General features: G+C 55.2%; 8 protein-coding genes and 1 pseudogene across 8 annotated transcripts, besides 1 other annotated feature; 1 reads left to right on the forward strand and 8 right to left on the reverse strand.

The window, feature by feature from the left end:
- Window positions 1-1,626, reverse strand: LMXM_27_1210 (putative translation initiation factor eIF2B subunit-like protein; the record flags this gene model as incomplete). The annotated part of the gene is made up of 1 exon (XM_003876647.1): window positions 1-1,626. One exon carries the CDS (start codon window positions 1,624-1,626, stop codon window positions 1-3), a length of 1,626 nt encoding a protein of 541 aa, XP_003876696.1.
- Window positions 1,627-4,517: 2,891 nt separating this feature from the next.
- On the reverse strand, window positions 4,518-5,768 carry LMXM_27_1220 (conserved hypothetical protein; the record flags this gene model as incomplete). The annotated part of the gene is made up of 1 exon (XM_003876648.1): window positions 4,518-5,768. The coding sequence occupies one exon, from the start codon at window positions 5,766-5,768 to the stop codon at window positions 4,518-4,520; it is 1,251 nt and encodes a 416-aa protein (XP_003876697.1).
- Window positions 5,769-7,040: 1,272 nt separating this feature from the next.
- On the reverse strand, window positions 7,041-8,597 carry LMXM_27_1230 (conserved hypothetical protein; the record flags this gene model as incomplete). The annotated part of the gene is made up of 1 exon (XM_003876649.1): window positions 7,041-8,597. One exon carries the CDS (start codon window positions 8,595-8,597, stop codon window positions 7,041-7,043), a length of 1,557 nt encoding a protein of 518 aa, XP_003876698.1.
- A 1,418-nt stretch (window positions 8,598-10,015) lies between these two features.
- LMXM_27_1240 (putative histone H1) lies at window positions 10,016-10,321 on the reverse strand (the record flags this gene model as incomplete). Its single annotated transcript, XM_003876650.1, has 1 exon — window positions 10,016-10,321. One exon carries the CDS (start codon window positions 10,319-10,321, stop codon window positions 10,016-10,018), a length of 306 nt encoding a protein of 101 aa, XP_003876699.1.
- Window positions 10,322-11,116: 795 nt separating this feature from the next.
- LMXM_27_1245 lies at window positions 11,117-12,950 on the reverse strand (annotated as a pseudogene).
- Window positions 11,117-12,950: a sequence feature.
- Window positions 12,951-15,804: 2,854 nt separating this feature from the next.
- LMXM_27_1250 (conserved hypothetical protein) lies at window positions 15,805-16,770 on the reverse strand (the record flags this gene model as incomplete). The annotated part of the gene is made up of 1 exon (XM_003876651.1): window positions 15,805-16,770. The coding sequence occupies one exon, from the start codon at window positions 16,768-16,770 to the stop codon at window positions 15,805-15,807; it is 966 nt and encodes a 321-aa protein (XP_003876700.1).
- A 1,240-nt stretch (window positions 16,771-18,010) lies between these two features.
- Window positions 18,011-19,600, reverse strand: LMXM_27_1260 (putative T-complex protein 1, beta subunit; the record flags this gene model as incomplete). Its single annotated transcript, XM_003876652.1, has 1 exon — window positions 18,011-19,600. One exon carries the CDS (start codon window positions 19,598-19,600, stop codon window positions 18,011-18,013), a length of 1,590 nt encoding a protein of 529 aa, XP_003876701.1.
- A 700-nt stretch (window positions 19,601-20,300) lies between these two features.
- LMXM_27_1265 (putative cation transporter) lies at window positions 20,301-22,133 on the reverse strand (the record flags this gene model as incomplete). The annotated part of the gene is made up of 1 exon (XM_003876653.1): window positions 20,301-22,133. The coding sequence occupies one exon, from the start codon at window positions 22,131-22,133 to the stop codon at window positions 20,301-20,303; it is 1,833 nt and encodes a 610-aa protein (XP_003876702.1).
- Window positions 22,134-23,902: 1,769 nt separating this feature from the next.
- On the forward strand, window positions 23,903-25,630 carry LMXM_27_1270 (cysteine peptidase, Clan CA, family C19,putative; the record flags this gene model as incomplete). Its single annotated transcript, XM_003876654.1, has 1 exon — window positions 23,903-25,630. One exon carries the CDS (start codon window positions 23,903-23,905, stop codon window positions 25,628-25,630), a length of 1,728 nt encoding a protein of 575 aa, XP_003876703.1.
- Window positions 25,631-25,758: the final 128 nt, after the last annotated feature.

Here is a 25,758-nt window from a genome sequence, read left to right on the forward strand (position 1 = left end):
TCATCCCCGAACAAGATTCACGAGCTGCGACGTGTCGCGGCCTTCGCGATCCTTAATAGCTGCCACGATGGCAGACGTGTGAAGGCACCCCATTTCGCAGATGATCATGTCTACGTACGAGGCAGGCGTCAGATCGTAAAGGTAGCCGGAGGCACTCGACGAGAACGGGGTCGCACCACCGCCGCCGCTGCGTGTAAGGAAGTCGGCACCGCGCGCCGGTGTACCCCAACCCCCAGAGACACGTAGCTGAGGAGGGGATAGCGTGCGTGGAGTGGGGTATATAAGCGGGCTGTGCGTGCCTGTGTCACTGCCGTGCACCTCCGCGGCAGGCCGCATGTCCGCAAGTTTTGTGTTCTGTGCCAAGTTGCCCACCCACACCTCTGGCACAAACTTGTAACTCTCACTAAAGCACAGCACAGGCTTGCGGAACAGCTTCGCGCAAGCCGCCACGAGCGCCATGCCGCAGCGGCCAAACATGTCACCATTCTGCAGCACAGCCGAAGCCCCCATGAACACGCGCGTGCACTTAGGCATCAATGTGCAGCATGCCGTGATGAGACCGTACGTCACGCCAATGCCGGCGCTCGAGAGCTTCTCAGCCAGCTGCCGGCCTTCAAAGAGTGGCGCAGAGTCGATCACAATGACGCGCTTCGGCTTGCACTGTGGATCACGCGAGCGGGACAACAGGATGTACTCGACCAGACTACTGCGGCCAAACACTAAGATAGTGTCGCTGCTCGAGACGTACGGCAGCGAGCGATCCTCTACAATGCTCTTGAACGACATCTTCAGCTCGGCCTCAATGACGTCCAGTATCCTCAGCGTCACCTCACGCGGACCGCCGAGGTCCTTGATGAGGTCAACCATGTTCGGCTTTGGGTGAATTACCTCGTCCCGCAACGCGACGAAGCGGCGCACGAGCACTTCCTTCACGTGGCGCATGCCGGCGGAGGCCTCACGCTTGCGGCGCACAAAGTCAAAGTTGATCTGGATGAGCTTTTCAAACGCGGTGGTGTCCACCTCGTTCAGCGAGGGCACGGCGAGGACGGTGGTTGCGCGACTCAGCTCGCGGAAGGCGGAGATGAGCGCCAAGGCACGCGCACTGCCGCCGACAAGAAGCATCTGCTCCATCAGCACAGCTACCTCGGCGATGCGGGGGTGCACGACGGCGTCGCGCGGTAGAACGTGCAGGCACTTGAGGCGGTTGGCATCCATGGCACCTTGAACGAGGTCGTGCAGTCTCTTCGCTGACGCCGCCCGCTCCTCCGCAGTGATCTCTTTGGCAGGTTCGCCGCCTCTCACCGCTTTGGCGTCGCTGCTCTTGTTGATTGTGACGGTGGCCAAGGCTGCTGGCGAGGCCGCAGCCGTCGCAGGGGTCGAGGTGGAAGGGGCGGCCGCAACGTGCGCTGTCGACGGAGCCGACGATGCCTCGCTCAGGACTTCGAGGTGGCCAATCTCAGCGAGCAGTGCCGCTTCCTGCTCCATAGCGGCGGCGACCTCGGCGCCACTGCCACCCGACCTGATTGTCTTCTGCACCTTGCGCAGTGCATCGCGTTTCTTCTTCAACTCGCGCTGCGTCTTCACGGCGGAACGGGCCACGTCGCCACTTTGACCCACAAAGCGCATCTGGGTTGCCTTTGTCGCATCCTTATCCGCTCCCGCCACTGTTGGCGATAGCGAAGAAGTCGGTGAAGAAGGGGATGCGGCAAGGGTCGGTTCAGGAGCGGCAGCGCTCTCGACAGCCTTCCTGGTTAACTCCGCCAGCTTTCGCTCGATCGCCTTCACCTCTGCCGCCACCTCATCCACGACAGCCTTCGCGGCGTCGTACTCCACCTTTTTGGTGGCATCGTCCTTGAAATCCTTGAGCTTCTTCTCGGACCTGCGCAGGACGTCTCGCTTCTTCTTCAGCTCGCGCTGTGCCTTTACGGCAGCACGCGCGCCTTCGGAGTCGTTGCCGGCCAGCCGAAGATCTTCCTGCTTCTTTGCCTCCTTCTCCGAAGACAACGACATGGGCTACGTAATGGTGTCTACGGATGACAGTCGACGGGGCCAACGGAGAGAGAAAGACGACAAGTTGAGTGAATGAGAAGGGAGGTGGATCAAAGAGATCCAGATGCCGCTTGTGTTGTTGTTTTGGCTTTTTTTCTTGATTAGGTCGGGGAGCGGAGGAAGGCAACGGCCGGAAACGGCGTGGGTGGTGCGTGAGTCAGTGAGCAGCCTCGTCTGTGCGTGGTATCGCACGCAGAGAAATTTTACAGTGAGGAGTAAGCAGAGGCACACAACTCAGTCCTTGTGTGTTCGAATGGTGGCATAAAGCACGCAGACACGCGCCAACGTACTGCGTATGGGAAGGGCACAGTGGTGTCCAGAGAATGAGAAGAGGAGAGCCGCAGCACGGGCTGTAATGAGGTCGTGGTAGAGGACAAAAGGAGAGGCAGTCACACACGCATACGCATACACATCATGATCATGTGCACGAAGGGGCGAGAGGTTAGTTTATGAGACGTTGGAGGCAGCGGGACAGAGAGACGAACGGCAACGAGCCGCTTGAAGAAGTCGCGCCACATTGGAACCCCATTGGGGTGACGTATGCGCAGCCATAAAGAAGAGGTTCAACGGCCATGTCGTCGTCGCATGCTGATCTTGTTACCATGTGCCTCTCGCCAGTGCCAACATCTTTACAGCTCTGCGCTGAATTACCAGCTCCGTCGTGAAAGCTACACCACACATATCGTACACGCGGAGAGGGAGTGAGCTCGAGTGGCCTTCAGAGCCACCCTCTCATGCGATTACCCAATGTGCATTGATCCTTTGTTTTTTTTTTGCATCTAGCGAAGGAACAAAGTTCGACGCACAGCTCTTGGCGCTGGAAGAGCAGCGCTCGTGGCAAACCGCTTTGTTGCTGTGCCGAATGTGCATTCGTCTGGCGCTGTCTCGTCACCACCGCCTCGACTGCGTGAGATCGGCGAAACGGCGCCCCACATGCCAGAGCGAGGAAGATGTCGTACGATGATGGAGGAGAGAAACAAACAGAGAAAAAAAGAGTACAGATAGAGAGAGAGTGGGGGAGAGGGGCTTGGAAACAACACTCTGATGCCGCAGACACACACCAATGTACACTCGCCCACAAAGACGACGCACATAGCCACATACATATATGCAGACGCACACACACACGCGCGTATGCGCAGACCTACGAAACAGAGATCAGTGAGGCGACCAAAAACACACGCGAAAAAGAAAAACCGGCGACGAGCATTACGGACAACCACTCAGCGAGAGAATGAAGGAAAACCGAAGAGCGAGAGAGAGAGACGGAGAGGGGAGGGGGGTGACGCAGAGCGCCGAGAAGAGAGCGACTCCAGCAGCACCAGCGCCGCAACCACAACCTTCTTCGCTAACTATCAAGTGCCGCCACTCCCACGCTTTCTCTTCGTTTTCTTTTTCGTTCCGCTCAACATCCTCATCCCCCGCGTAGAGGAGCGGGGGAGGGGGGGGAAGAGGGAACCCAGGAAAACGCAAAAAAAAAAAAACAACGATGCGACTACATGCGTGTACACCCAACGAGCACACACACACACGCACACGCACATTTCTTCTGAACGCGGACGAAGTACAGGAGAGCGAGGGTGTGAGGAACAACGAGCGAGAGACAGACAGAGGAAGAGAGAGAGAGAGAGAGAGACAAAGATGGCAACAGTGGTGGCTCGAAGCGCGCAAAAACTGTCCAAGAAAGAGAAATGCCGCTCGTGAAACCCCTGGAACGATACACAAAAACCAGAGATCAACGATGGAGGAAAAGGAGACCATCAGATGAAGAAACAAATCACACCGACGCACAACCACACGCGCGTCGGAGAAGAATATAAGAGAGAGAAGCACAGGTACACGAACAGATGGAACTGGCGGAAAAGCGGTCATTGCACTTGACCGCTGCGAACTTTCAGAGAGACAGAGGGGGGAAGGAGCCGAGAGAGGGAGGTTTACGGAGAAGGCGCTTGGCAGATGACACGAGCGAGGCGGACACACACAGATTTCCGCTGTTGTCGCACGAAGACCTTCACCATAGGCGTGCTCTTGCGCCTTTCCACACAAACTCCACTCATCATAGCTAATGTCGGCGTGAACACCTTCTCAGACAATCGACCTGCCGCTGTTTGCCCACGAGAACGGCTTCAACTTTTGACCTACCGCTGTCGAAGTCTGATACAGCAACACACACGTATATACAAAGCCTTGCGGAGAGAAGTGTCACGCCACCGTACCGAAAGCATGTGCCTGCGCGACAGGGAAAGCTTCGTCACCGCTACCGTCTCCCCCTCTCAACACCACCCAGACGTGACACCTTTCGGCAGTTTCGGAAGCAGCTCGACTCACGTGCGCCGACACACACGTACAGGCGGCCGCAATGTGACGATCACACTTCCGCATCTCACCACTACCTTTTTTTTTGTCCTCTACTTCCTCCACAAGCGATCAGTGGAGGCAGCCTCAAAGCTGGGCGACGACCTTGGCTGCTACTTCTTTCGGGCAGAGCTCCTATGAAGGGTTTCGAGCTCGTCCTGCAGCCGCATGATCATCTGGCCGTTCGAAATGTGCTCCCTATCGACGGTCTTCTGTAGCTCGTCGAGGTAGCGGCGGTGCTCGCGGCGGACACGTCCCATCTCAGCCACCGTGCTCTCCTTCGCGTGCTGCAACGCAGAGGCGCGCCACACCATCTTCTCAATCTCGCAGTCGATGGTGTCCATGCGAAGGTTCGCCACAATGTGGGAATCGTACAAGTCGTTGATCTCCTTCGCTAGCTCCTCGACAATATCCGCATCAACGCGCTCCTCTGCCTCCATGTCGTCACCGATGACGGCATCAGCGATCAGTTCGAGGTGCGCCTGAATCTTTGAGATTTGCATGGCGCGGTGGCGAATGGCCAGGTTATTCTGCTTGATGACGTTGTCCTCCTTGGACAGCTCGTGCAGCGCGACCCGGCGGTCGAAGTTGCTGTGGCGGATGTAATCCTCCAATGTGAGGCCGCGCGGGTTCTTGTCGGCGATCTTTTCTCTGCGAGCAGCCTCATGCGCCACCGCGTTGCACTCGTGACGCAGCGCCTCCAGCTTCGCCTTGCGCTCGGCGAGTACCTCAACGGCCTCGGCGCGCTGACTCTCCGCATCCGTTGTCTCCTGCAGAATCGCAGCAAGGCGCAGCAGCTCGCGGGACTGGCCCTCCATTTGACTGCGGACGTTCTCACGCAGGTGGTACACCGCCACTGCATTTTTCAGGGCGGTGCCGTACGCACTCTTCTTCTTGAAGCCGATCGCAGAGTTCGACTTCTCGTCGTCGTCGATGCCAACGACTTCCACAATGCCGAGGTACTCCTGCTCGGCCGCCTCGGTGGCGTCTTCAGCCTTGGCCAGAGCCGTTTGCAGGGCCTCCTTCTCTCTCGACAACTCCTTCTGCGTGCGGATGGAGGCCTCCACGTCACTTCGCTTGTGCGACAGATCGTCCATGAAGTCATGCGGGAGAGGGATGCTGGTGCCGCCAGCCGTACCGCTGCGCCGCGTCGAGGCACGAGAGCGCTTCGACTTGGATTTGGCAGTGCTGCCCGTGCTGCCCGTGCTGTCCCGTACCTCCGACAGCTTGGCCTGAGTCATATTCGACACGTCGAGGGAGCGCTTCGTGGCGCGAAGATACTCCACCTCGTTTCGGAGGGCCTTCGCCTGGCTGTCGAGCTGCATCAGCTGCTTCGACAGCTCCAGCACGCTAGGAGACAACATTGTTGTAAACAATGGCCTTCTCCTGTCGATGCGTGTTCGGCAGTATCGCCCTCGCACAACGTGCTACAACCGGACGGTGCACCAAACGGCGGAGAGAAAAAAGCTGAGAACTGAAAGAGAAGTCCTCGAAGGTAGGTGCGCGCGTATCTGCGTCTCCTCCGTATTATCGCGTGTGGTGAGGTGTGAGAGCAAAACGGAAAGTGGCAAGCGACAGATGCGGACGAAGTCCTCTGCGTGAGGAAAGGGAGGAGGGAGAAAGAACGAATGTTCCACCGAGGTATTTAGCTGTTGTTTTGAAGTGGTGCTTACAGCAGCTGAGGTGATGTTGTCGTGCGCGGAGGTTTGAGAGACAGGGCGTGGGCAGATGCAGAGGGATCGGGAAGAAAAAGGGGAGAGAGCAAGAGAGCTAAAGTCAGCGTGCCGGTCAACGACTCCTAAGAAAGCGCAGTCGCACGGCAGCACAAGCATGAGCGAGGGAAGAGAATGGCAAGCGCGATATGATGAGTGCTAGCCGTAGAACGAGCTCCAACAAAGGGGGATACCGAGACACACACACACACGACTGGCGTGGATAGAGAAAGGGGGGCCAAGAGGATGGGGAGGCGCCGAGGAAAGGGAAGAAGCGGAGGTTCAGAGCATTCGCGTGAGCATACAAGGAAACCGCCCACGCGCACGTGCATAGGGTGGATGCAACCCAGGAGCGACACAGAACGCGAAAGGGGCTACAAGAAACAAAAAAACGTTGAGCAGGCCAGCCCGTCTCACCTCCTCCTCCTCTCCGCACCTCCGGTTTGATCCCTGGACCTCTCTCCCTCACCACGACTCTTCGCATACGTCTGCGTAAATCTTCCTTGCCTTCTTTTGCTTCGCGCCAGTGCGCTGTCGATATTCTGTCCCCCTTTTTGTGTCCTCGTGCACATCGAACACATGACCTCCTACCACCGACCCCTCCCCTCACACAAACACACAAACATGTACAGTAGGCAGAGTGAAGCCAGCCTCAGCAAGACATCGTCGGCTTCTAGCCCTGTAAAGGCCGGTGCGAGTCTCCACGTACACGCCCACGACGCAATCATACACAAGGCCCCCTTGTGTACCCTCATGGTGGGGCGAAGGCGCAAGCCGAGTGTCCAGAAAAGGCCGTGTCGGGCACATCAATACAATACCAGAGGGCGCGCAGGATCGCCACTGTCACCCTAGCGGATGCACCCGACGCTCACCTAGAGTGGCAGCTGTGCGCACACGTGTAAGGGGAGGGAGGAGGGAATAAACTCAACGCTCTCTGTCATCCTGGTTGGTGGGCGGCGAAGCCTCTGTGCATGCTGCTGGTGTGGAGCCGCTCGCGCCCTTCACCTTCTCCCAACCGCCAGCACTCGCCCTACCGCTCGGGGACGTGAGTTCGTCCGCCCCGCTGGTTTCCTGCTTTGATGGAGACAATTTACTGTGTACAGGCGCAGCAGGTGTAGCTGCGATAGCGGCAGGCGACTCGCCCTCAAGCCCAAAGAGCTTAGTCACATCCGTGTCGACGCGCTGTGCATGGTCACGACGGTCCGCAAAGCGCGTCGGCGCTGGCTTCGCGCCGTGCTCTCGGGTGTGGGGGAACTTAAAGATGGGGTGCTCGGCGCTGCTGTCCTCGTGGACTTCAACATGTGTGTCCCTCTCCATCTCCTCCTTGTTGTGGCGCATAATATCCATGAACTGATCGTAATGTCCGCGCGGGTCGGTGAACCCTTTCGCGCCCTGCGACCGTGATACCGAGAAGTTGAACTCCGCCGCTTCCTGCATCTGCTTGCGCGTCTGCTCCTCGTTCGCTGAGAGTCGTTCATTGTAGACCGGAACACCGTGAATAGTGTCCACAGCGCGCTTGATGCGCCGCGTGCGGTCGAGCCACCACACAAACTTTGACTGGTTGCGCTCGTCCTTGCCAATGTCTGCCGCGTACATGCGCTTGTAGACGTTCTTGTGTGTGCTAAAATGCTTGTTGCGCATCTGCAGCACCTCTGGCTTTTCAGCTACCTCCTCTTCCGTCACAGCTGCCTCTCCACGCTCCAGCTGCTCGATGCGCCGCTCCCTCAGCATGTCCTCCAACTCGCTCGCCTCGGCCGCCCGCTGCTGTCGGCGCTTTTCTCGGTCACTTGCGCCGAGGTCGTCAAGGGTGCGCACGCCGCGGGGGCGATTCGTCAGGTACTGCTCTTCCTTCAGAACCTCCTCTTCGGTGTAGCCAATCTGACGCAGGATCTCCGCCTCTCGAGCCTTCTGGATTTGTTCTTTGCGCGCCGACATGTGTGTGTTGGCGTCGTCAATGCTCTTGTGTAACTTGCCCTTGTAGTTTCGGTACTGTGTTCGGGGTAGCTCCACCGTATCGAGGATGTCCTGCAAAACCTGCCTTTCTAGTTTCGTATGCCCCAGCAGCTCGTCGAGAGGCTTCTTGCGCTGCTCCGGTTGGAGAACCCAGCGAAGGTCCTCGTCATCGATGCGGCCGCGCACCAGTGAATATGGCTCATGCTTATCGCGCTCCCACGCAAGAGGGAGGTTGCCGCTAATCACCGTTTGGTCAGTGCGCATGTTGTCGGACATCTCCAGGTACGTGTTCAAGTACCACCGCGGTGCCACATGGTCCGTCAGCTCGGTGCTGCCGGCGTCCTTGGACGTCTCCACGTACATGAGCGGTTCGGTGTTCACATCGTCCTGGCGAATATTGATGCCCTGTGCCGTAAACTGTGGCTTCTTGAATTGCTGCTCGACCGGGATCTTGTCCAGGCGCGCCATCTGCTTGGCCACGTACCGGACAGGTGCTTCACGCACGGGTTTCGCAGCTGCAGCGCCCATTGTCCTCTTTCGCTTTTCTCTGCTGCAAATTGGATCCTCTTCTGCCGCCCCTGTCAGTAGGTGTGTGTGTGTGTGCGTGCGCACAGCTGTCGCCGCCGCAGTGGTGGTTGTCAGTGCTGCCCGTTTCGCTAACTTGATGCTGTCTTTTGTCTTTTTCGCCTCCCCCCCTCCCCCCAAAGGTGAGCGAGGGCGTGTTTGCTTGGGCGTTTGCGTGGGAGTAGACAAGTTGGCGTCGGTGTGAGCGAGAAAGGTACAACACCGCCTCGTCAATGCACCCGTGCACACACACCGAGAGAGAGACGGGTTCACCGTTGGCCGCTTCTGTGTTATATGCAGAGTTTAGCAGACAGGAAACAGAAGAGGGGAAAGGAAATAATGAAGGATGTAAAACAACGGCGCTTTTGGCACATGTGGCAGTGACAGAAGGAGGGAAAGGGCGCGGCTGAATGCGCCTTCCCTCGCTCTATCAAGTAACATGCGCCCCAGCGCACAGCACAGAATCACCCCCCCCCCTCCCCCTCCTCTTGCCCCCACACTCCTTTATCCCACTCATTATCCCTTTCTCCCTCCCTCCCTCCATTCGCCATTGCGGTGGAAGCACCATCCACGCGTTGACTAGCCACCTGTGTCCTCACTTGTCGAACAATGAGCAGGTGCGTGCAGCGCGCCCTTTCCCACTTGAAACCACTCCCACTCACGCACTTGCTCGCACGTCAACAACTCTTGAGGAGCTGTGACGAAACTGAAGAAAATGTGTGGGTAGCGCAGCACAACACGACTCCCGTCGAGTACACAACCTCTCATCACTGCCAACGAGAGAGGCTCAGAGGAGTGCAGGGGAAGGGAACAGCACAAACACAGAGCATTGCCTCGGCGATGACACGCTGGACAGGAAGCGGAGAGAAAGAAAAAGAGAGGGCGGAAGCAAGGGAAGAGGAAATCAGCTCCAAACAGGCTGTGTATGAAAACGCCGGGAGCAAGAGAACGAGAGAGGAAGCGCCAAACACGGTACGCCAGCCTCAGGACCATCATGGCTCTCAACAGCCACCATTACACTCCCATTGAATCGCTGGCAGCACATGCGCACAATCAGAGCCGCTACCAGCGCCACAACCTCCACCTTCAGGAGCACCGTCTGCCACGTGCTTGCGTATCTCGGCATTGTTTTCGTCGATTTCTTTTTTTTCCTTCGTGTGCTGCTGGAGATGCACCAAGCCCATCAACGGACGTAGACGAGACATAGGCATTACCGAGGAGGGGAGCCAAAGAGCGTAACCAAAAAAAAGAGAGAACCCGGAGAAACAACAAACCAAAAAAAACTCAAGAGAAAACAAAGAGATGGGATCTATGATGCGCCTTCGGGCACGTGTGCCTCAGAAGAGCGTACAGTCAGCCACGGACAAGCATGATGACGCGCTTTACTTCTTCGACTTCTTCGCGGTCTTCTTGGCAGTCTTCTTCGCCGGCTTCTTCGCGGCCTTCTTCGCCGGCTTCTTCGCGGCCTTCTTCGCGGCCTTCTTCGGCGCGGCCTTCTTCGCCGGCCTCTTCGCAGCCTTCTTCGCCCCGGCCTTCTTCGCGGGCTTCTTCGCGCCGGCCTTCTTCTTCGCCCCGGCCTTCTTCGCAGCCGCCTTCTTCGCAGCGGCCTTCTTGGGCGACGAGTGAGGAGACTTCTGCGGCGACGTCAAGGCGGCGGAAAGGGCAGCAGCGGCAGAATTAGAGGACATCTTTAAAGCGGTGGCTTGTTGGTGCGAAAGGGGTATAAACACGGTGCGGGGAGAGCTGTGAGTGGCGGGGCGACAGAGAAGAGCTGGCGTCGTGGGGTGTGATGAGCGCAGGCGGGGGTAGGTGCAGGGAGCGAGGTGGTGGCGGGCGCGTCGACACCGAAGCACGAAAGAGGAGGGGGAGAGAAAAGAGCGGGGGCAGTGAAGACACCAGCGCGGGCAGCAATGGAGAAGGACAGGGAGTCGGGGAGCGAGAGAACGAGCGAGCGAGCGAGCCGCGCCGTTGGCGGACACATCACGGCACCCGCACCCTGCACTCCAGTCGGCAGCGCACACAGGCATGCACGCGCCGTGACGGCGTCCTGTTGGTGGAAAGTACGCAGGGGAATGGCAAGTGCGCAAGAGCGAGGGCGTGTCCGTCTGTGTGTGTGTGGGGGGGGGGGCATGGCAAGGCTGGCAGTGTGTCAGGTCCGACACGGCAGCACGCACGCTCCTCCGGTGTGTCTGCGCGTGTGTGCGTGTGCATCGTGCACTGCTGTCGGGGTGGGCACGACACTCACATTGCTCGTTCTCGCAATATCGTATGTTTCTTGAGAGGCACGCAACGGCTAGCGCACGCTTCTCATACGGCGCACCAAGAGGGCCTGTGCGCAGGGAAGCAACAAGAAAACGGGGAAGAGAGAAAGCCAGCAAGAGGCACGAGAAGCCACCAACACGCACACACGCATGCGCCACCACCGGCCATAGAACGCCATCAGCCACCAACAGTGCCGCCCGTCGCCTCGGACAGGGGGGAAATCATGAAAGGCACGAGAGAGGGTGGGGAGGAGATGCAGCGGGCGCGCGCACACGAGCGCACGAGAGGAGAGTAGCGAGGAGCGGAGCGCAAACGAAACACAGACGGAGAAGACGCAAAAAGGAGACACGGCAGTGGACCACCAAACGTGCGGAGAAGGGCAGAGGGGGGAGGGGCGCAGAGACGAGGCGTGCGCGATGATGCCGGGGAGAGGCGGGGGGAAGAAGGCAAACAGGCAACTCCGCGGAGGCGAGGGGAGACCAATCGGAGAGGGGTGACCATACCAAAGAGATCGGCAAGGAAGAGCGCAGTGGAAAGCACTGACCAGGCAAAGAGTGGGGGCGGCGGAGGAGGAGGAGAGCGTAATGTCCACCCGGTCCAAGAAGAGCGTGCGCGTGTGTGAGCAGGAGAGGACGCAAAGGAAAAGAGAAGACAGAGAGCGCCGTCAATGGACGCATCGCTGGAGAGGAGGTGAGAGAGGGAAAGCCGTCGTCACGCACGACTTTCAAGCACGTATGCCCGCTGAGTCCTCGTTTCGCAGGTAGTGACACGCCAGGTGCGCACAGAGGTGCTTCCTCGTCAAGAGCTTGCCCATCGCCTTCACAGCAACGTCCACTATCGTCGGAGACATGCATCCCGTACTCCACAACCTCTTGCACTGCCGCTCCAGGAGTGGCGCCATGTCACCGTTGACGATACACGTCTTCACGGCGTTGTCTCCGATCGCCTTCCCGATATTCGCCATCAGCTGCGCGGAAAAAATCAACTAGATCGTGCGCAAGGGGAGCCTACCCTATCCATAACTCGATCACTGCACATTCTGCATGCACCCCAAATCATCGTGGCCGCAAGTGCCAATGCCAAAGTACTTCTTCACCTTGTCCGCCCAAACCTTCAGCACCTACACCGGCTCCAACCCGCCTTCGATCGCGCGCTCAATCTCGAGACGCGTGATTACGGGCGTCGGGTAGCACACCTCGTCGACGACAATGCGGATGAACCCGGGTTTCATCATATAGTTCAACCTCCTCACGCTCTCCGACATGAACGCGGGCTGTTCACCAAGGCACCTCTGCAGGGGCGGCGTCATGAGCTCTGCAAACTCACCAGATCGCCCAATGATCACCTCACCAAACCGAGAGAGGTTTCTCGTGGATTTCAGAGGAACGCGCCACACCCACGGACTGCAGAAGCGTCTCGCGCGGCTCGCACCCCATCTTGTACTACGAGTGCACGGTCCCATGAATCGTGGCGAACACATGCATCTTGTAGTTGTCCACCGAGTAGTCCATCGTGATTCAGCTCTCCTCCTTCATCCCAGAGAACGGGTACGCAGCAGTGTCCAGCTGGCCCTCGGGGTTGCAGCCCCGAAACCTCCTCGAAGAACTGAGTAGCAGTCTCCTGCGCAGAGACGAGGATCCATGTCTGCGGCGACACGATCGACGCATCAATGTCTTTATGCTTCTTCTCAACCTCGCGTATCAGCTGCGGCAGCCACGAATTGGTGCCTTCGAATATCTCGGTCAGCTTCTCCACAGCCGACTCCGGCTATCGAAAGTCGAGCAATGTGCTGTACAGCGTCATATCAGGACCTCCGGCACCGATGGGCCCCTTCCTTACAGCTGATCACTACCGTCTGCTCGCAGCACGGCAGGAAAATCTGGAGGTCGTTCTTGGCCTACCTCTTCGCTCACACCTCCGGTGCAGCGTTCGGAACCACCGTTTTGCACCGCGTCAACTCGACTGCAAACATCGTCTACCCCTTCACGATCTGCTGGATCTTGCGGGAGTTTTCCTTCTCCACCTCCGTCATCCCACCAGCCGCAGCATAGGCATCGCGGATCATTCCCTGCACCTCAGATGCAGAGTAGATCTGTTGAATGTGACCCTTCACGGGCATCGCCTTGCCGCGCGCCCCCATGCTGCAAGAAGACATCATCACGTTCGCATCTCAAAATCCCAGATCGGAAAACGTGCTGAAAGCGGCACGCCTTCACGAACGTCCGTGAGCGTCCTGTACGCATTCCTGGTTGCTGCTTGAGTGCAGGAGAATCAACGTCTACGTTTATGCGATATGAGGGTCCTCCGGTAGCACAAACGACCTGTGTGGTCGAATGTGGCAAACACCTCAAGAAGAGAGTCTTACGGACGTCCCAAGAGGCTCAGGAATGCGCTGAGCGCTAGGGGACATGGCTTCCACTTTGTTGTCAGTGGTGCGGTCGATGCGTGCGCAGAAATGCGGCTTTTATTTGTTTCGCTGATTTTTTTTTTGAGGGGGCGAGGGGATAAAGACGGGATAAAGCCCACTGGGACGGATGGAGTACGTTGTTGAACCCGATAGCGATTCGTTTCGTTTCGTAGGCGTCAGACCATTTGAGCGGGAGACAGCAGAGGATGTAGGGAGGGAAGGAGGGAGAGGGGTGCACGTATATGTGGATGTATATGTGTCTGTTTATGTAGAAAGAGCGATGGAGGGAGGGGGAGGGGGAGAGAGACGGGAATACGTGTGTAATCGTGAGTGAGTGTGAGCAAGGGGCGAGAACAACCAGAAATGAACGGGAGCGCTGACGGGGTAGATATGGCCCATCGGGCCGCACTAGCATGCCAACAGAGGGGGGAACACAAAAAAAAACACGCACACACGGGGAAACGAAGGGCAGGGGAGTGCAGCACGAGCCGCTACCTGAGCGAGTGGAAGTGTCTGTCTCCGTCGCGTTCTGAATGGCCTACTGCATTGTTTCTTTTTTTCCGCAGATGCAAGAGCGTTTGAATTTTCTTATCAGCGTGTCCGTTCTGTCATCGAACGCGTGTTCACCTCCAACTCGACCCCCGGTCCGTCACAGACCCACTGAGCGGTGCGAAGCGGCCGTAAACACGCACTAAAGCAATGCGTTGACTCAGTCATCTGAGCATGGCCTCTGACTCAAGTTCTGCACTCCTCCGTCTCGCAGGTCGCCTCTCAGCCGCTCCCATGGTGCCGCTCGCCACCTAGTGCCTCCCTCCCGCGGCGGCGCAGGCTCCCCACAAGTAGGAAGTGAGGGCCAGATACGATACGTCCGAGTCACGCCGGCACTTCGCCCATTGTATGATACAATCGTGTCCACGGTCGCAGGTTACTCCGACGTGACGTCATCTAGCGCTTGCCCGCCGGCATCAGTAGCGATACATCGCTCTGACCCCCGCACGTCGTAGATGCTTGACCCTATCACCACCAGAAGTGGTTCGACATTGGCAGGGGGATAGGGTGGGGGACTGCTTGGCTTCTCCAGAGTGGGGGTACTGAACCCTGTGATACGACTCTGGGGGTCCCCATCATCCGGGGCAAGGGAGTCGAAGGGGAAAAGAGAAGCCCTATCATTCCGAGAAGCTGCAGCCCTGGGTCCGCTCCCACTCTGGCGATTCACTTCCGGTTCATGCTCACCATTCCTGAGCTTTCCCCCTCCCTCTCCTCACATTTGCCCGCGGACGGTAATTGCAGTACTGGTGCGCCAAACAGCAATGCTGGTTTTCTTTTCTTTCCATCTCAAGGAAAAAGAGTACTTAAGATGCACCACCTTACGTGTGTCCGTCACATCCTACCCCTACAACCCATCCGTCAAAAAGGCAACGTCAGGTGGCAGCAGCGGAGGAGGAGGAGCGCGTTGCAGAGAGTCTGCGGGAACGCAGAGAAAAAAAAAGGTACCATGACAACTAGACTAGTTCGATCAACAGGCAGAACAAGCACCCAAAAACACAAAAAAAAATACACGCACACACACACACACACAATAGGACCAAGTACACCAAGCGTGGTTGGAGCAGATAATGCGGCGAAAAGACTGGTCTAGAAGAGGCGAAAAAAGGGGGAAAGGGGCAAGCTCTCCAAAACGTGCACCGGTCTCCTCTTTGCCGGCCCCTCACTTCCGCGGCAGTAGTCGCCTGCGCTCTCTCCCCGACGTTCTCGAGATACGGGTAGTGTTTCATCGTCACCTTGGGAAGCTGCTGTTGCTCCAGTCCCCCTTCCCTCTCACATGACCCACTTGCGCACCCACAAACGCGAAAGGAAGCAAACAAAAACCTCCACGAAACACAAGTGGGGGTGTTCCACGCGCCTCACCCATCAATCCTCCGGCCAAAACCCCCAAAGGCACATACGAATCGGTAGAGATTTGCGGCACGCACAGGAAGGTGGGGAAGGCATTGCAAACTGAGTTGATGCCTTTCCTTTCCTTTGACTTCCCGGTGCCCCTGCTTCTCCAGCAGGAGAACATGGCGGTGAAAGAGGAAAGGGGGGAAGTGTGCGCCTCACAGAGAGATGGAGGGGAGGGGAGGCACACATGCGCCACTCCGCCATCATTGAAAAAACGCGAGGCGTGAAGCTGTATGAAGAGGGAAGCGAAGAGGAGGAGCCCACACACACACATACCTGCACACACGTGTGCGACAGCAGAGATCATTGACTGACTCGCCCAATGAACAGGCTGACCCGCACTTCGAAAAAGGGATCTTGCCTTTCGTTCTTGCACCAGTAGAAGTAGGCACACGGCAGTGCCCCTTCCCCTGCAAGGTAGGCTGCAGACTATGTGGATAAGCCACGCTTCATGGCACATCACCTTGGCGCCTCACCTTGTGTTGGGCTCCGCCTTTTTTTCGTATACTGCCCTTACCCTCTTTTTCAGCCAAAACACCGCCGGCCACCGTTCGCACTCCACTAGGCGTCCGTGTCGTATTTCTCGATGATCTCGTGCGAGGGCCACACGCGCACCATGCCGTCCTCAGCGCCGGAGGCGTAGGAGTTTCCATCTGAGGCCCAGCGGATGTGGAACACAGGCCCATGGTGACCACGGTTGGACTCCACCTCGACGCCATCCAGCGTGAACTCCTTAGCCTTTAGCTTTGATCCGGCCGCGACGCGCTGCCCGTCCGGTGAGAGAGACGCGCACTCGACATCCTCCGAGGTAGTGAAGCTGTCCTTCACCTCCAAGGACGTGATGTCGATGAAGCTGATGCTCTTCTCGTGAGCGGCGACAATAGAGTGGCGGTGTGTGTATTCGACAAAGTTGAGACCGGGAATCTCACGGCGCAGGTAGGGCCCGGATGTGTCACGGAGATCCCACTTCATGATCACGTTCTCGCACGCTGTCACCATGGTGTTTGTATCCAAAAAGTATGTGGACTTGACGTTAATGGCGTCGGGGCTACCAAACGACAGCGGGTCAGCATCGTACCGAGTAGCGTCGTAGATGCGGACGTTACCATCGAAGCAGCCTGTGGCAATCCGCTGGTCCATCCAGTCGCACGACTTGATGTACTTTGGGTGGCTCCACACATGAAGCTTCTTGCCAGTCAAGGCATCCCAGACCATCGCAGAGTAGTCACCGCTACCTGTCACCAGCCGCGTCGCACCAGAGTTGAAGGCGGAGCAGAACACAGCACCCTTGTGCCCCTCAAACGTTCCTACCCAGTCACCGGTCTGGCCATTGCGAAGCATCGGTTTTGCATCGTGGCACGATGTCACAAACCAGAAGGTGCCATCGATGATTTCACTGTAGTTAATGTGGCATACTGGGCGCGTGTGCCCAGAGCAGATCTTCACCTTGGTGATATCAGCAACACCGTTGTCCGCGGCGGGGGCTGCTGGCGCTACCTTGCCAGTGGGGGCCACGTACTTGCTCATTACAGCTGCCGTGAGAGGAACGCTAAGCGAAGCAGAGAAGTCAGCGCAGAAACAAAAAGGCCGACGCGCAGTATCTCTTGCACGGCTGCTTACCGCGTCCTGGAGTTGCAGCGGTGGACTTAGATATCTGTGCTGCCGCTAATAGACCGCCACTAATGTGTTGTCGTCACGCGGCAGTCAGTGTATTCTGTGTTTCGTGTTTGTGTGCGCGCGAATCAGTGAGCGGTTTCCGTGTTCTCGTTTTCGCCCCAACTCGGGCCTGTGCGCCACGATCGGATTGTGAGACGGTGAGAAAAGCACTGGAAGCTGGTGCTCACACAACGGCAATTGACCACGCCAAGGGAAAAAGTTGATTCCGTTCTTTCAGAGGTTCTTGGGCATTGTAGAGCAACGCAAACCAGAGGAAACCAGCGAGCGGGGCTCACCGCAAGGTGCACCAGTACGGAGAGAGAGTCAAGAAGCTTGTAAGACATACGTAAAGTAGGAGAGGAAAAGATGCCCATACGAGCAGCAATCAGACCAGCTGTGCCACCGAATCGACTAGTGGATTGTCGAACTCACCCGACACAACGCCTGGCACAGGTATTCTGGAGGGCAGAGGAAAGCAAACAATGCCAGCACTGCAAAGACGGCGGCTACGTCGCCAACAAGCAGGCGCGCCCCTCGGCACGAGATGCATGTGTTGAAGACGGTAGTCGAGGGACCACGACGCATCCAGCCGATTTGGTTTTGCACTCTCGGAGACGAAACATGCAAACAAGAGTAAGAGTTAGCCTCACTTAGTCCTTAGCCTATACAGCGCACACCCTCACACGGCTCAACACAAACTCACAAAGAAAGTGGAAAAGATAAACGACGGTCACGGCCAAGCCTCCAATTCATTCACTTGAACCACCTTTGCTGCGAGCCACCACAACAGTGCTGCATCACTCCTCGTCCCTCATTTGTCTCCACTCTCTCACTGAGCTTTCAACTTTCGCACTGAGAGTGAGTAAACAGGCCCGACGCCTGCCGGTATAAAGCATGAAGGATTGCCTTTTTAAGGGTTTCCCGATGGGGACCCAGTTTCTATATCAGAGGGGCAGACGGAAGACGACGCTGAACCTTGCTTTCGGCCCACCTCGGAGTCGCAGATTGATAGCTCGCATCATTGCCTAGAGAGGTGAGAAAAAAGCTTTCAAAAGCATATTCCGGTTTCGCAGTGCTCTTGCACCGCTGCTTGCACTCGGAGGTCGATCCATCACTGGGTGCGCTGACGCGGCACGGCGCGGAGTACATCATCCACACGCAAGATCATCTCAGCCGCCTCCGAGGCATACGCCACAACAGAACTCTTCACTTTGTAGGACTCGGTAATCCCAAGTGTCTTCACGTCAGCAATGTCACCACGAATAACATCAATACCGTGCGATTTGTGCCCCTGATAATGCTCCGCTTGGAGGCGCGTGACAAGATCATTGCTATCAAGGCCCGCATTGTCTGCGATGATAGCGGGAAGGGTGCGAAGCGCAGCAGCAAACGCCATCATCGCCAGCTGCTTCTTCCCCGCGACCGCCTTGGCCTTCTCCTCAACGGCGTTCGCCATGAGGAACTCGGAGCAGCCGGCACCGAGCACCGTACGCGTCTCCTTCACGGTCTCCGAGATGACGCACACCGCGTCATGGATGGAGCGCTCCGCCTCATCAAGAATGTGACGCGACGCGCCGCGCAACACAATCGTGCACGCCTCGCCTTTGGGGAGTCCAGAGAAGCGGATCACGGTGCCCTCACCAATCATGATCTCGTCGATCTTCTCAGCGAAGCCGTACTGCACGTTCGAGGTATCCTCGAAGGTCGAGACGACGTCCGCGCCGAGAGCCTTCGCGAGGCGCTCAATGCCGTCGAAATCCGCATGCTCGATGGCCATGATACCGTGCTGTGCAAAGATTTCCTCCGGATAGTTGTAGATAAGCTGACGGTTGATGAAGCAGTTGATGTTGTGCTTAATGATCTTCATACACTTGGACTTCATTTTGGCCTTTTCGGACGCCTCCACCTCGGCGAGCTGAGAAACGCTCTCCACGTTCACCTTCGCCCCAAAAATCTTGATCTTATCGGTGTCCATGGGGGTGTTCGCTACAAGAATCTTGGCATTCTCCAGGCGGCGGGGCTGGCCAATGCCGATCTTCTTATCCAGCAGGAACCCAGGCTCGAGATAGCTGTCGCGGAGCGTACCACCAAGCTTCTTCATGATATTTATCATCTCAAGGTTGCCGCTGCCCTTCAGACGAAGAACCGCGTCGACGCACAGCTTTGCGAAGTGGTCCGACTCCACAGTAATGATCTTGGAGCTGAGGGTAGTCTTGGCAATGCGGATGAGATCTTCGTAGAAGAGCTTCTCGTCCGCACCGTGATCCTCGGCGGAGTCCGCCAGAGCCTTCTGCGCGGTCTCGGCAGCCATGCGGTAGCCCTCAATGATAGTCTGAGGATGAATGGACTGATCCAGCAGCTTTTCAGCGTTGCGCAAAAGCTCGCCCGCAAACACCGTAACGCTAGTCGTACCGTCACCCACTTCATCATCCTGTGTCTTGCTCATATCGATCAGAATCTTGGCAGCCGGGTTGTCCATAAAGAGAGATTTCAGGATTGTCGCGCCGTCATTGGTGACACGCACAGACTGGGTTCGATCCATTCCTTGCAGAATCTTGTCCATGCCCTTCGGGCCCAAAGTTGTCTTCACGATGTCAGCCACTGAGACGGCACCCATGATGTTCATGAGGCGTGCACGTTCGCCTTTCTCCTCCGAGGCGCCTTGGCGCAGCACCTGCGAAGCCTGGTTAGCGAAGAACATTTTTTCGCAGTCTGCAGATTAGTACAAAACTAGATTGATAAATGTCGTGTTTTGGGAAGTGTAAGTTGAATATCGTCTAGTGCGGTAAATAATAGTATGCAAAGGGATGTGCTTTCAAAGGAATATTTTTGATATTTTTGGTTGCAAGGTTAGATACCCGAGAGAGAAGTGGAAGAAGCAGAGAGAGGTAATGGAAACACTCTAGCGCAGAAATGAATTCGTTGCGTCTGGAAATGGCTTAAAGAGAGCAGGAGTGTATGCCAAATGGCACAGCTGTACGAGACCTATAAGAAGCGTGGCCGTAACAGCAGCAAGCCGTAAGCTATTTGATACACTATCACGACTATGTAGTGAGACATTTTTTTTTCACGGCAGCGAAAAAAAAATGCTGATAAGGACAAGTCATAAATCTGTTTCCTTTTGAGTGTGTGTGTAAAATGACAACTCAACAGTAAAAAAAAGGCGGCAATAACAGAGGTGGCAAACAAATCGGTAATCCCCTTCGTTTCCCCTGTTGCTTTTCTTGTGCACTTTCAAAGAACATAAAACATATTACGCGCACCGACCACATATCTTTAGAGAGAGCAAAAGCAATGATTTTACTCAGAGCACACAGTAAAATGCCAACAAGAGCAAAAGGGGAAAAACAATATGCAAACCCATACTGGGACATAAAGCAACGCTAAAAAAGTCAACTGTGTTACTCAAGGTGCAGCACGAAACTAACATTATGAATATCTAAATGGTGCATTATATGAGCCGTTACTGTTTCCGTAATCTTTTTTCGCGCGCTTGTGTACTCGGTATTATTCCGTAGTTTGCCTGCCACAGTGCAAATTGTAAGTTCACGCGGAGGAGTTGAGTGTATCCATAGCTTTGGAGATTCAACCTCTTGCAACAAAGATGTTGCAAGTAGTGCTTCGCGTAATTTATCGGAATAGTTGCTTTCATGATTCGGAGCAGATAGCAGAAGAACTTTTCCCGTTTCCTCAAGCAGCGGAAACGCTGAGAGCAGAATTAGGATGGCGCTCAGGGCGCTACAAATTGGATCCGCAATCCAGAGCCCAAAGAGATAAATCAAAATACTCGAAATAATTACGCTAACACTGCCTAGCAAATCTGCCAGAATATGCAGATAAACACCCCGCATGTTGTGGTCTATATGACCACTACCAGCTTCCCCGTGCGAATGTGAATGACTGTGACCATGCGAATCGTGAAAAAAGATAATACCTACCACGTTCACGGCTAGCCCGATCACGGAAACAAGAAGCAAGTACGGTCCCTCGATTTCGGGCGGGTCCACAAACCGCTGTATGGATTCAATCATCACATACAACGCAATAAAAAGAAGAAGGATGCCATTGACAAATCCTCCAAAAACTTCGTATCGTGCGTAGCCGAAGGGATGCGTTTTTTCGTCTGGTAGCCACGACGCAGCGTGCGCCGCGTACAGCCCAATAACAATCGACGTTCCATCAAGCATCATGTGAAATGAATCCGAGATCAGTCCTAGAGAATTCACTGCAAGACCATAAATGAACTCCAAAAGCATTATGCTAACAGTCAACAAAAGAAAAACAAAAAGCTTACGCTCCCTTGAATTAGAGAGTAAGGTAACAATAGCACCGCCTTCCTCGCGGTGCTGCTTTGTTTTCAACATCTGCGCTGGAGTAAGGGAAACGCCAGTTAGTGATGCTACGGAGGAGTCTGCAAAAGTCAGACCTTTGTGCGCAGCATAAATGAGACCGGCGGAGGTTAGCAGAGCAAGGCTTTCCCAGTCATACAGAGCAGGAAACACTTTCTCACCGCAAACAACTGATCCAGCTGACATACCAGCGGCCGCAGCCACAAAAGTGACAGCGCTCCCCTGCAACACCAGGCCTGCACTGACGCAGCCCGCCAAAACAACGCCAGAAATGCAGAACACTAGTAACAGCAGCATTTCATTCTCGGCAATCGGCTTGTGTTGCACAAGTGTCGTAATGAAACCCACAAGACTTAGACCACCAGCAGCGAAAAGAAAAGCTGTTTGATCAGCTTTTCTCACTACATCTTTCGTGGAGAGAGATACCGCACCAGCCGCACAAAGAACCCCTAACGCTCCAAAGAGCATGGATGAGCGAGTTTGCTGACCTGGATCGGATGTCAGAGTCAGGATAACGCAACTGAGAACCGTACAAGCCATCTTTGCATTTCGCGAGCTTCTTCGCGTTCGAGCAATATGATTGGCGCCAGCGGCGCAGGCGCATGCACACGCAAAACGTACAGCGCCGAGTGTGGCCAGCCCGTAGGTGGCGCTTAGACAGCAAAGCGCACATGCCCCAACTGAGAGCAAGCGACTTTTGTCACGAGGAGTGTCACATACTGCTGCCTTGGACAGAAGAGCGCGTGGGAGTCGCGCCAAGAAGGTTAGTAACGCCGTAAAGGAGCTCAGCCACACGACGCTGGTGCCAGACAATCTCGCACAGTGGTAAGCAAAAACAAGACATGCGGAAGCCGCAAGAGTCAGGAATACTGTGGGAAAATGCATCTAGTGAATTGATGATGCGTAGCTGTGGAACATGGAAAGAGTTAGGAGGTTGAAAGAAGGATGAAGGCTGGGTAAAGCAGACGAAGTGTCCATTTGCGTTTCCTAACGGCCGCGACGGAGAGTTTTTGACATGAGTAAGCAGCCATTGTATTCAACGGCCCCCCACGCAGGTGAGAAAGTCAAACGGAAGAGTGACCCTATGAGAACATCAGATGCTGAGTCCTCAGAGTTACAGCAGAAGTGCTGCTCGCGCATGCTGTTTGAGGCTTCAGCGGAGTTCATTCACTTTGCTGGACTTTATAATACGCGCAGTAAAGCAAAAACCAGAGCTGTGGGTGACGGTGCGGTTCCAAATAATAATAACATTGTGGAGTTGAATCAACACCCAAAAGGGAGCGGTCCAAAAAGGAATTTGAGCTGAATACTGTCCTGAAATGACAGTCGTTTCCGACAGAGAGTTTCATCTGCTTTCCACTAGATTGCAGCGCGGTACACGCAAGAGCGCAGATCGCAGGGGGGGAGACCAATAAGGGACTAGGACGAGTGGGCTGCTGCCGGAGTTCTAAGTACCGCGTCGCATGCAGAATGACTCGTCAGGGTAGTCAGCCGGGCATTCCTCATGTAAAACAAACCAATTCGCTCGGACGAAGAGGAGGGAGACTTTTAGACCTACTTGTACATGCACGGAAGTTTCACACCTCCCTTCAGCTCTTTCTAAACGCTTGATTGAGCTGGCAAGAACTGCCACTGGCATCATCCACTTTCCCGAGCCCCGTGCACAACTGTTAGGCGAAGTTGTGAACTGGCAAACATATCGACCAAAACGCAAATACATCTCGGATGATATGCTCTGTGCTGAATGGCTATTCTCTGACTTCGCGTGCGTCGTTGAATTTCTCCGAGCACGAGGATGTTCGGTGAGTTCTGTGTCACTCCGTTTCAACTATGCCCGAGGATGGAATGCGGACAGGGGACTCTATGCAGCGCGTCGTATCACAGGGTTCAGTACCCCCACTCTGGAGAAGCCAAGCAGTCCCCCACCCTATCCCCCTGCCAATGTCGAACCACTTCTGGTGGTGATAGGGTCAAGCATCTACGACGTGCGGGGGTCAGAGCGATGTATCGCTACTGATACCGGCGGGCAAGCGCTAGATGACGTCACGTCGGAGTAACCTGCGACCGTGGACACGATTGTATCATACAATGGGCGAAGTGCCGGCGTGACTCGGACGTATCGTATCTGGCCCTCACTTCCTACTTGTGGGGAGCCTGCGCCGCCGCGGGAGGGAGGCACTAGGTGGCGAGCGGCACCATGGGAGCGTTCGTGGTGTGTCGTACATACGAATATATGTATATAATATACTTGTTATTCCTCTAAGAACAAGTCGAGAAATATATATGCAACGGCAGTGTAGCTACCTCTGCTACACTACGGATAAATCCTCGTATTCTAGCAAATGGACACGGTGAAAAAAAGAAAAAACAGTAAGAATTTCAGAGAGGAAAATGGTTTATTTTTTCTTCTTTGGCTTCCAGATTGTACGAAGCAGGCTAGTTGATGCTCGGCTGCCGTTGGAAGGGTTAGATTGCCGGAGAGCAATAGGGGGCGCCGTCATTTTTCCTCGTGTTCTGCAAGGACCATAATAACTTTGAGGCACTTCTCCTTTTCGCTTTGCGTAAAAGTCTCTTCTCATCCCCTCTCTGTTTCTGGTCTCTGCCTGCTGTTATCGGAGGCAGAAAAAAGAGCTAGATTTGCTCAGGAAGCGGAAATGTTCAAACTTGACTATAAGATTTCTTACGACGAGTTTGTGAGAACAATCTACCATCATGCGCGCCAGTACGAGATAAAAGTCTCCGATCCTTACAAGCAATGCGTCACTGTCAATGCACTCATCACTAAAGCCAAGGACGAAGAGAGCAAACGAAACTACGCCAATGCATACTACTACGTCAACAAGTGCCTTTTATTTTTCGATAAGGAAGAGAACCCGGTTGACTTCACGCAAAGAGATCCATCGACAAAGAGGGTATTTGCTGAAGCTCTTGACCTTGAGGCTAAACTGAAGGTGAAGGAACTGCCGATTGAGTACAAGGCTATGATCGAAGAAATCGACCGTCGGGAGCCGGAGCGCCGTCGCATCGTAGCCCAGCAGCTGGAGTCGGATAGTGGAGATGGTGACGGAAACAAGCAGCTTTCTAAGGCGGTAGACATGCACTTGACAAGACAGCAGCAACTGCTTTCTTCGGAGAATAGCAGTGTAGATGAGTTGTTGCAGCGACTGCACTGGGCTTCGGTACCTGGCACGAAGAGCATTACCCCACACATAGTCCCCAATGGCCCGCCTGCTCCTCCTCCAACGTACGACACCGTCTCCAGGCCCGAACCGTCTCCAGCGCCAGTAAACCCCGTGCCAGGCGACCGCCACGCTCTCCCTGCCTCAGCTTCGCATAGAAGCTACACAACCTGTATCCTGAATCCTTCAAATGCCTCCCTGTCCGTCCGACGGAGGGGCATTGTAAATTTGGGCAACACATGCTACATGAATAGTGTGCTGCAGCTACTCAATTCCACACCACTAGGCCAGTACTTTCTCACTGATGCCTATGTGTCCCACCTGCTTAATACAAAGGGAAAGCTAACTCGCTTGATCAACTCATTTAGCTTTGTTATCCGCGAGCTCAATCGTTCCGACTGCAAGTTTTCAGTGAGCGCGTCGCCGTTCAAGTCTGCCCTCGGAGACTATTACGAGGGGTTTCAAAACTCAAGCCAGCAGGACGCAAACGAATTTCTACGTGTTGTGCTGGACGGCATTCACGGAGCACTGAATGTGAACGACAGTAATAGAATTGTGTTTCCCGAGATTGACAACTGCAAAGGCACCGATGACGAACTTGCTCGACGGTACTGGGCACAGTACTATCAGAAGAATTCTTCCGTTATCGTTGACTACTGCGCGTTTCAGGAGCGGAGCGCGATTGTTTGCCCCTCCTGTGACCACCAGTCACGCTCTTTCAATGTTTCTCTCAGCATTGAAATTCCTATTCCGCGGACCTCGTCAAAGGTTTCACTCGACGACTGCTTTGCCGCGTACTGCCGGGAGGAAATTCTTGACAATAGCTCTATGTACATGTGCCCTAGCTGTCACCAGAAGGTGAACGCCCGGAAGCAGCTGCTGTTTTATTCAGCACCACCAGTTCTATTTATTACTCTGAAGCGGTTCCGTTGTTACGGTGACTTCACCACAGCCTCAAAAGTCAACTCGAGCGTTTTCTTTAGTAAAACACTGAACATTGCTTCGTATATGTGCTCCGGATTCTCGAAAACAAAGTACCATTTGGTGGGTATTATCAATCACCAAGGCAACATGTATGGCGGTCACTATACTGCAGATGCTGTTGGTGCTGATGGCGTGTGGTGCCACTTCAGCGATGAGCAGGTGACAAAAGCAGACGTGGCAGATAATAATCTGGCCTATATTCTCTGCTACGTACGTTGATCGAACTCTCCCTTTCCCCAACGCTGAATAGCTCTTTTTTACCTTCCTTGTAATGCTGAGCAGGTGACATACTTTTTTGTTATTTGTTTGCTTTGCGTTGTGTTCTCCTTTTTATCCCCTCTGAGTTT

This window comes from Leishmania mexicana, chromosome 27, assembly GCF_000234665.1.
Source record: "Leishmania mexicana MHOM/GT/2001/U1103 complete genome, chromosome 27".
NCBI classification, from domain to species: domain Eukaryota; phylum Euglenozoa; class Kinetoplastea; order Trypanosomatida; family Trypanosomatidae; genus Leishmania; species Leishmania mexicana.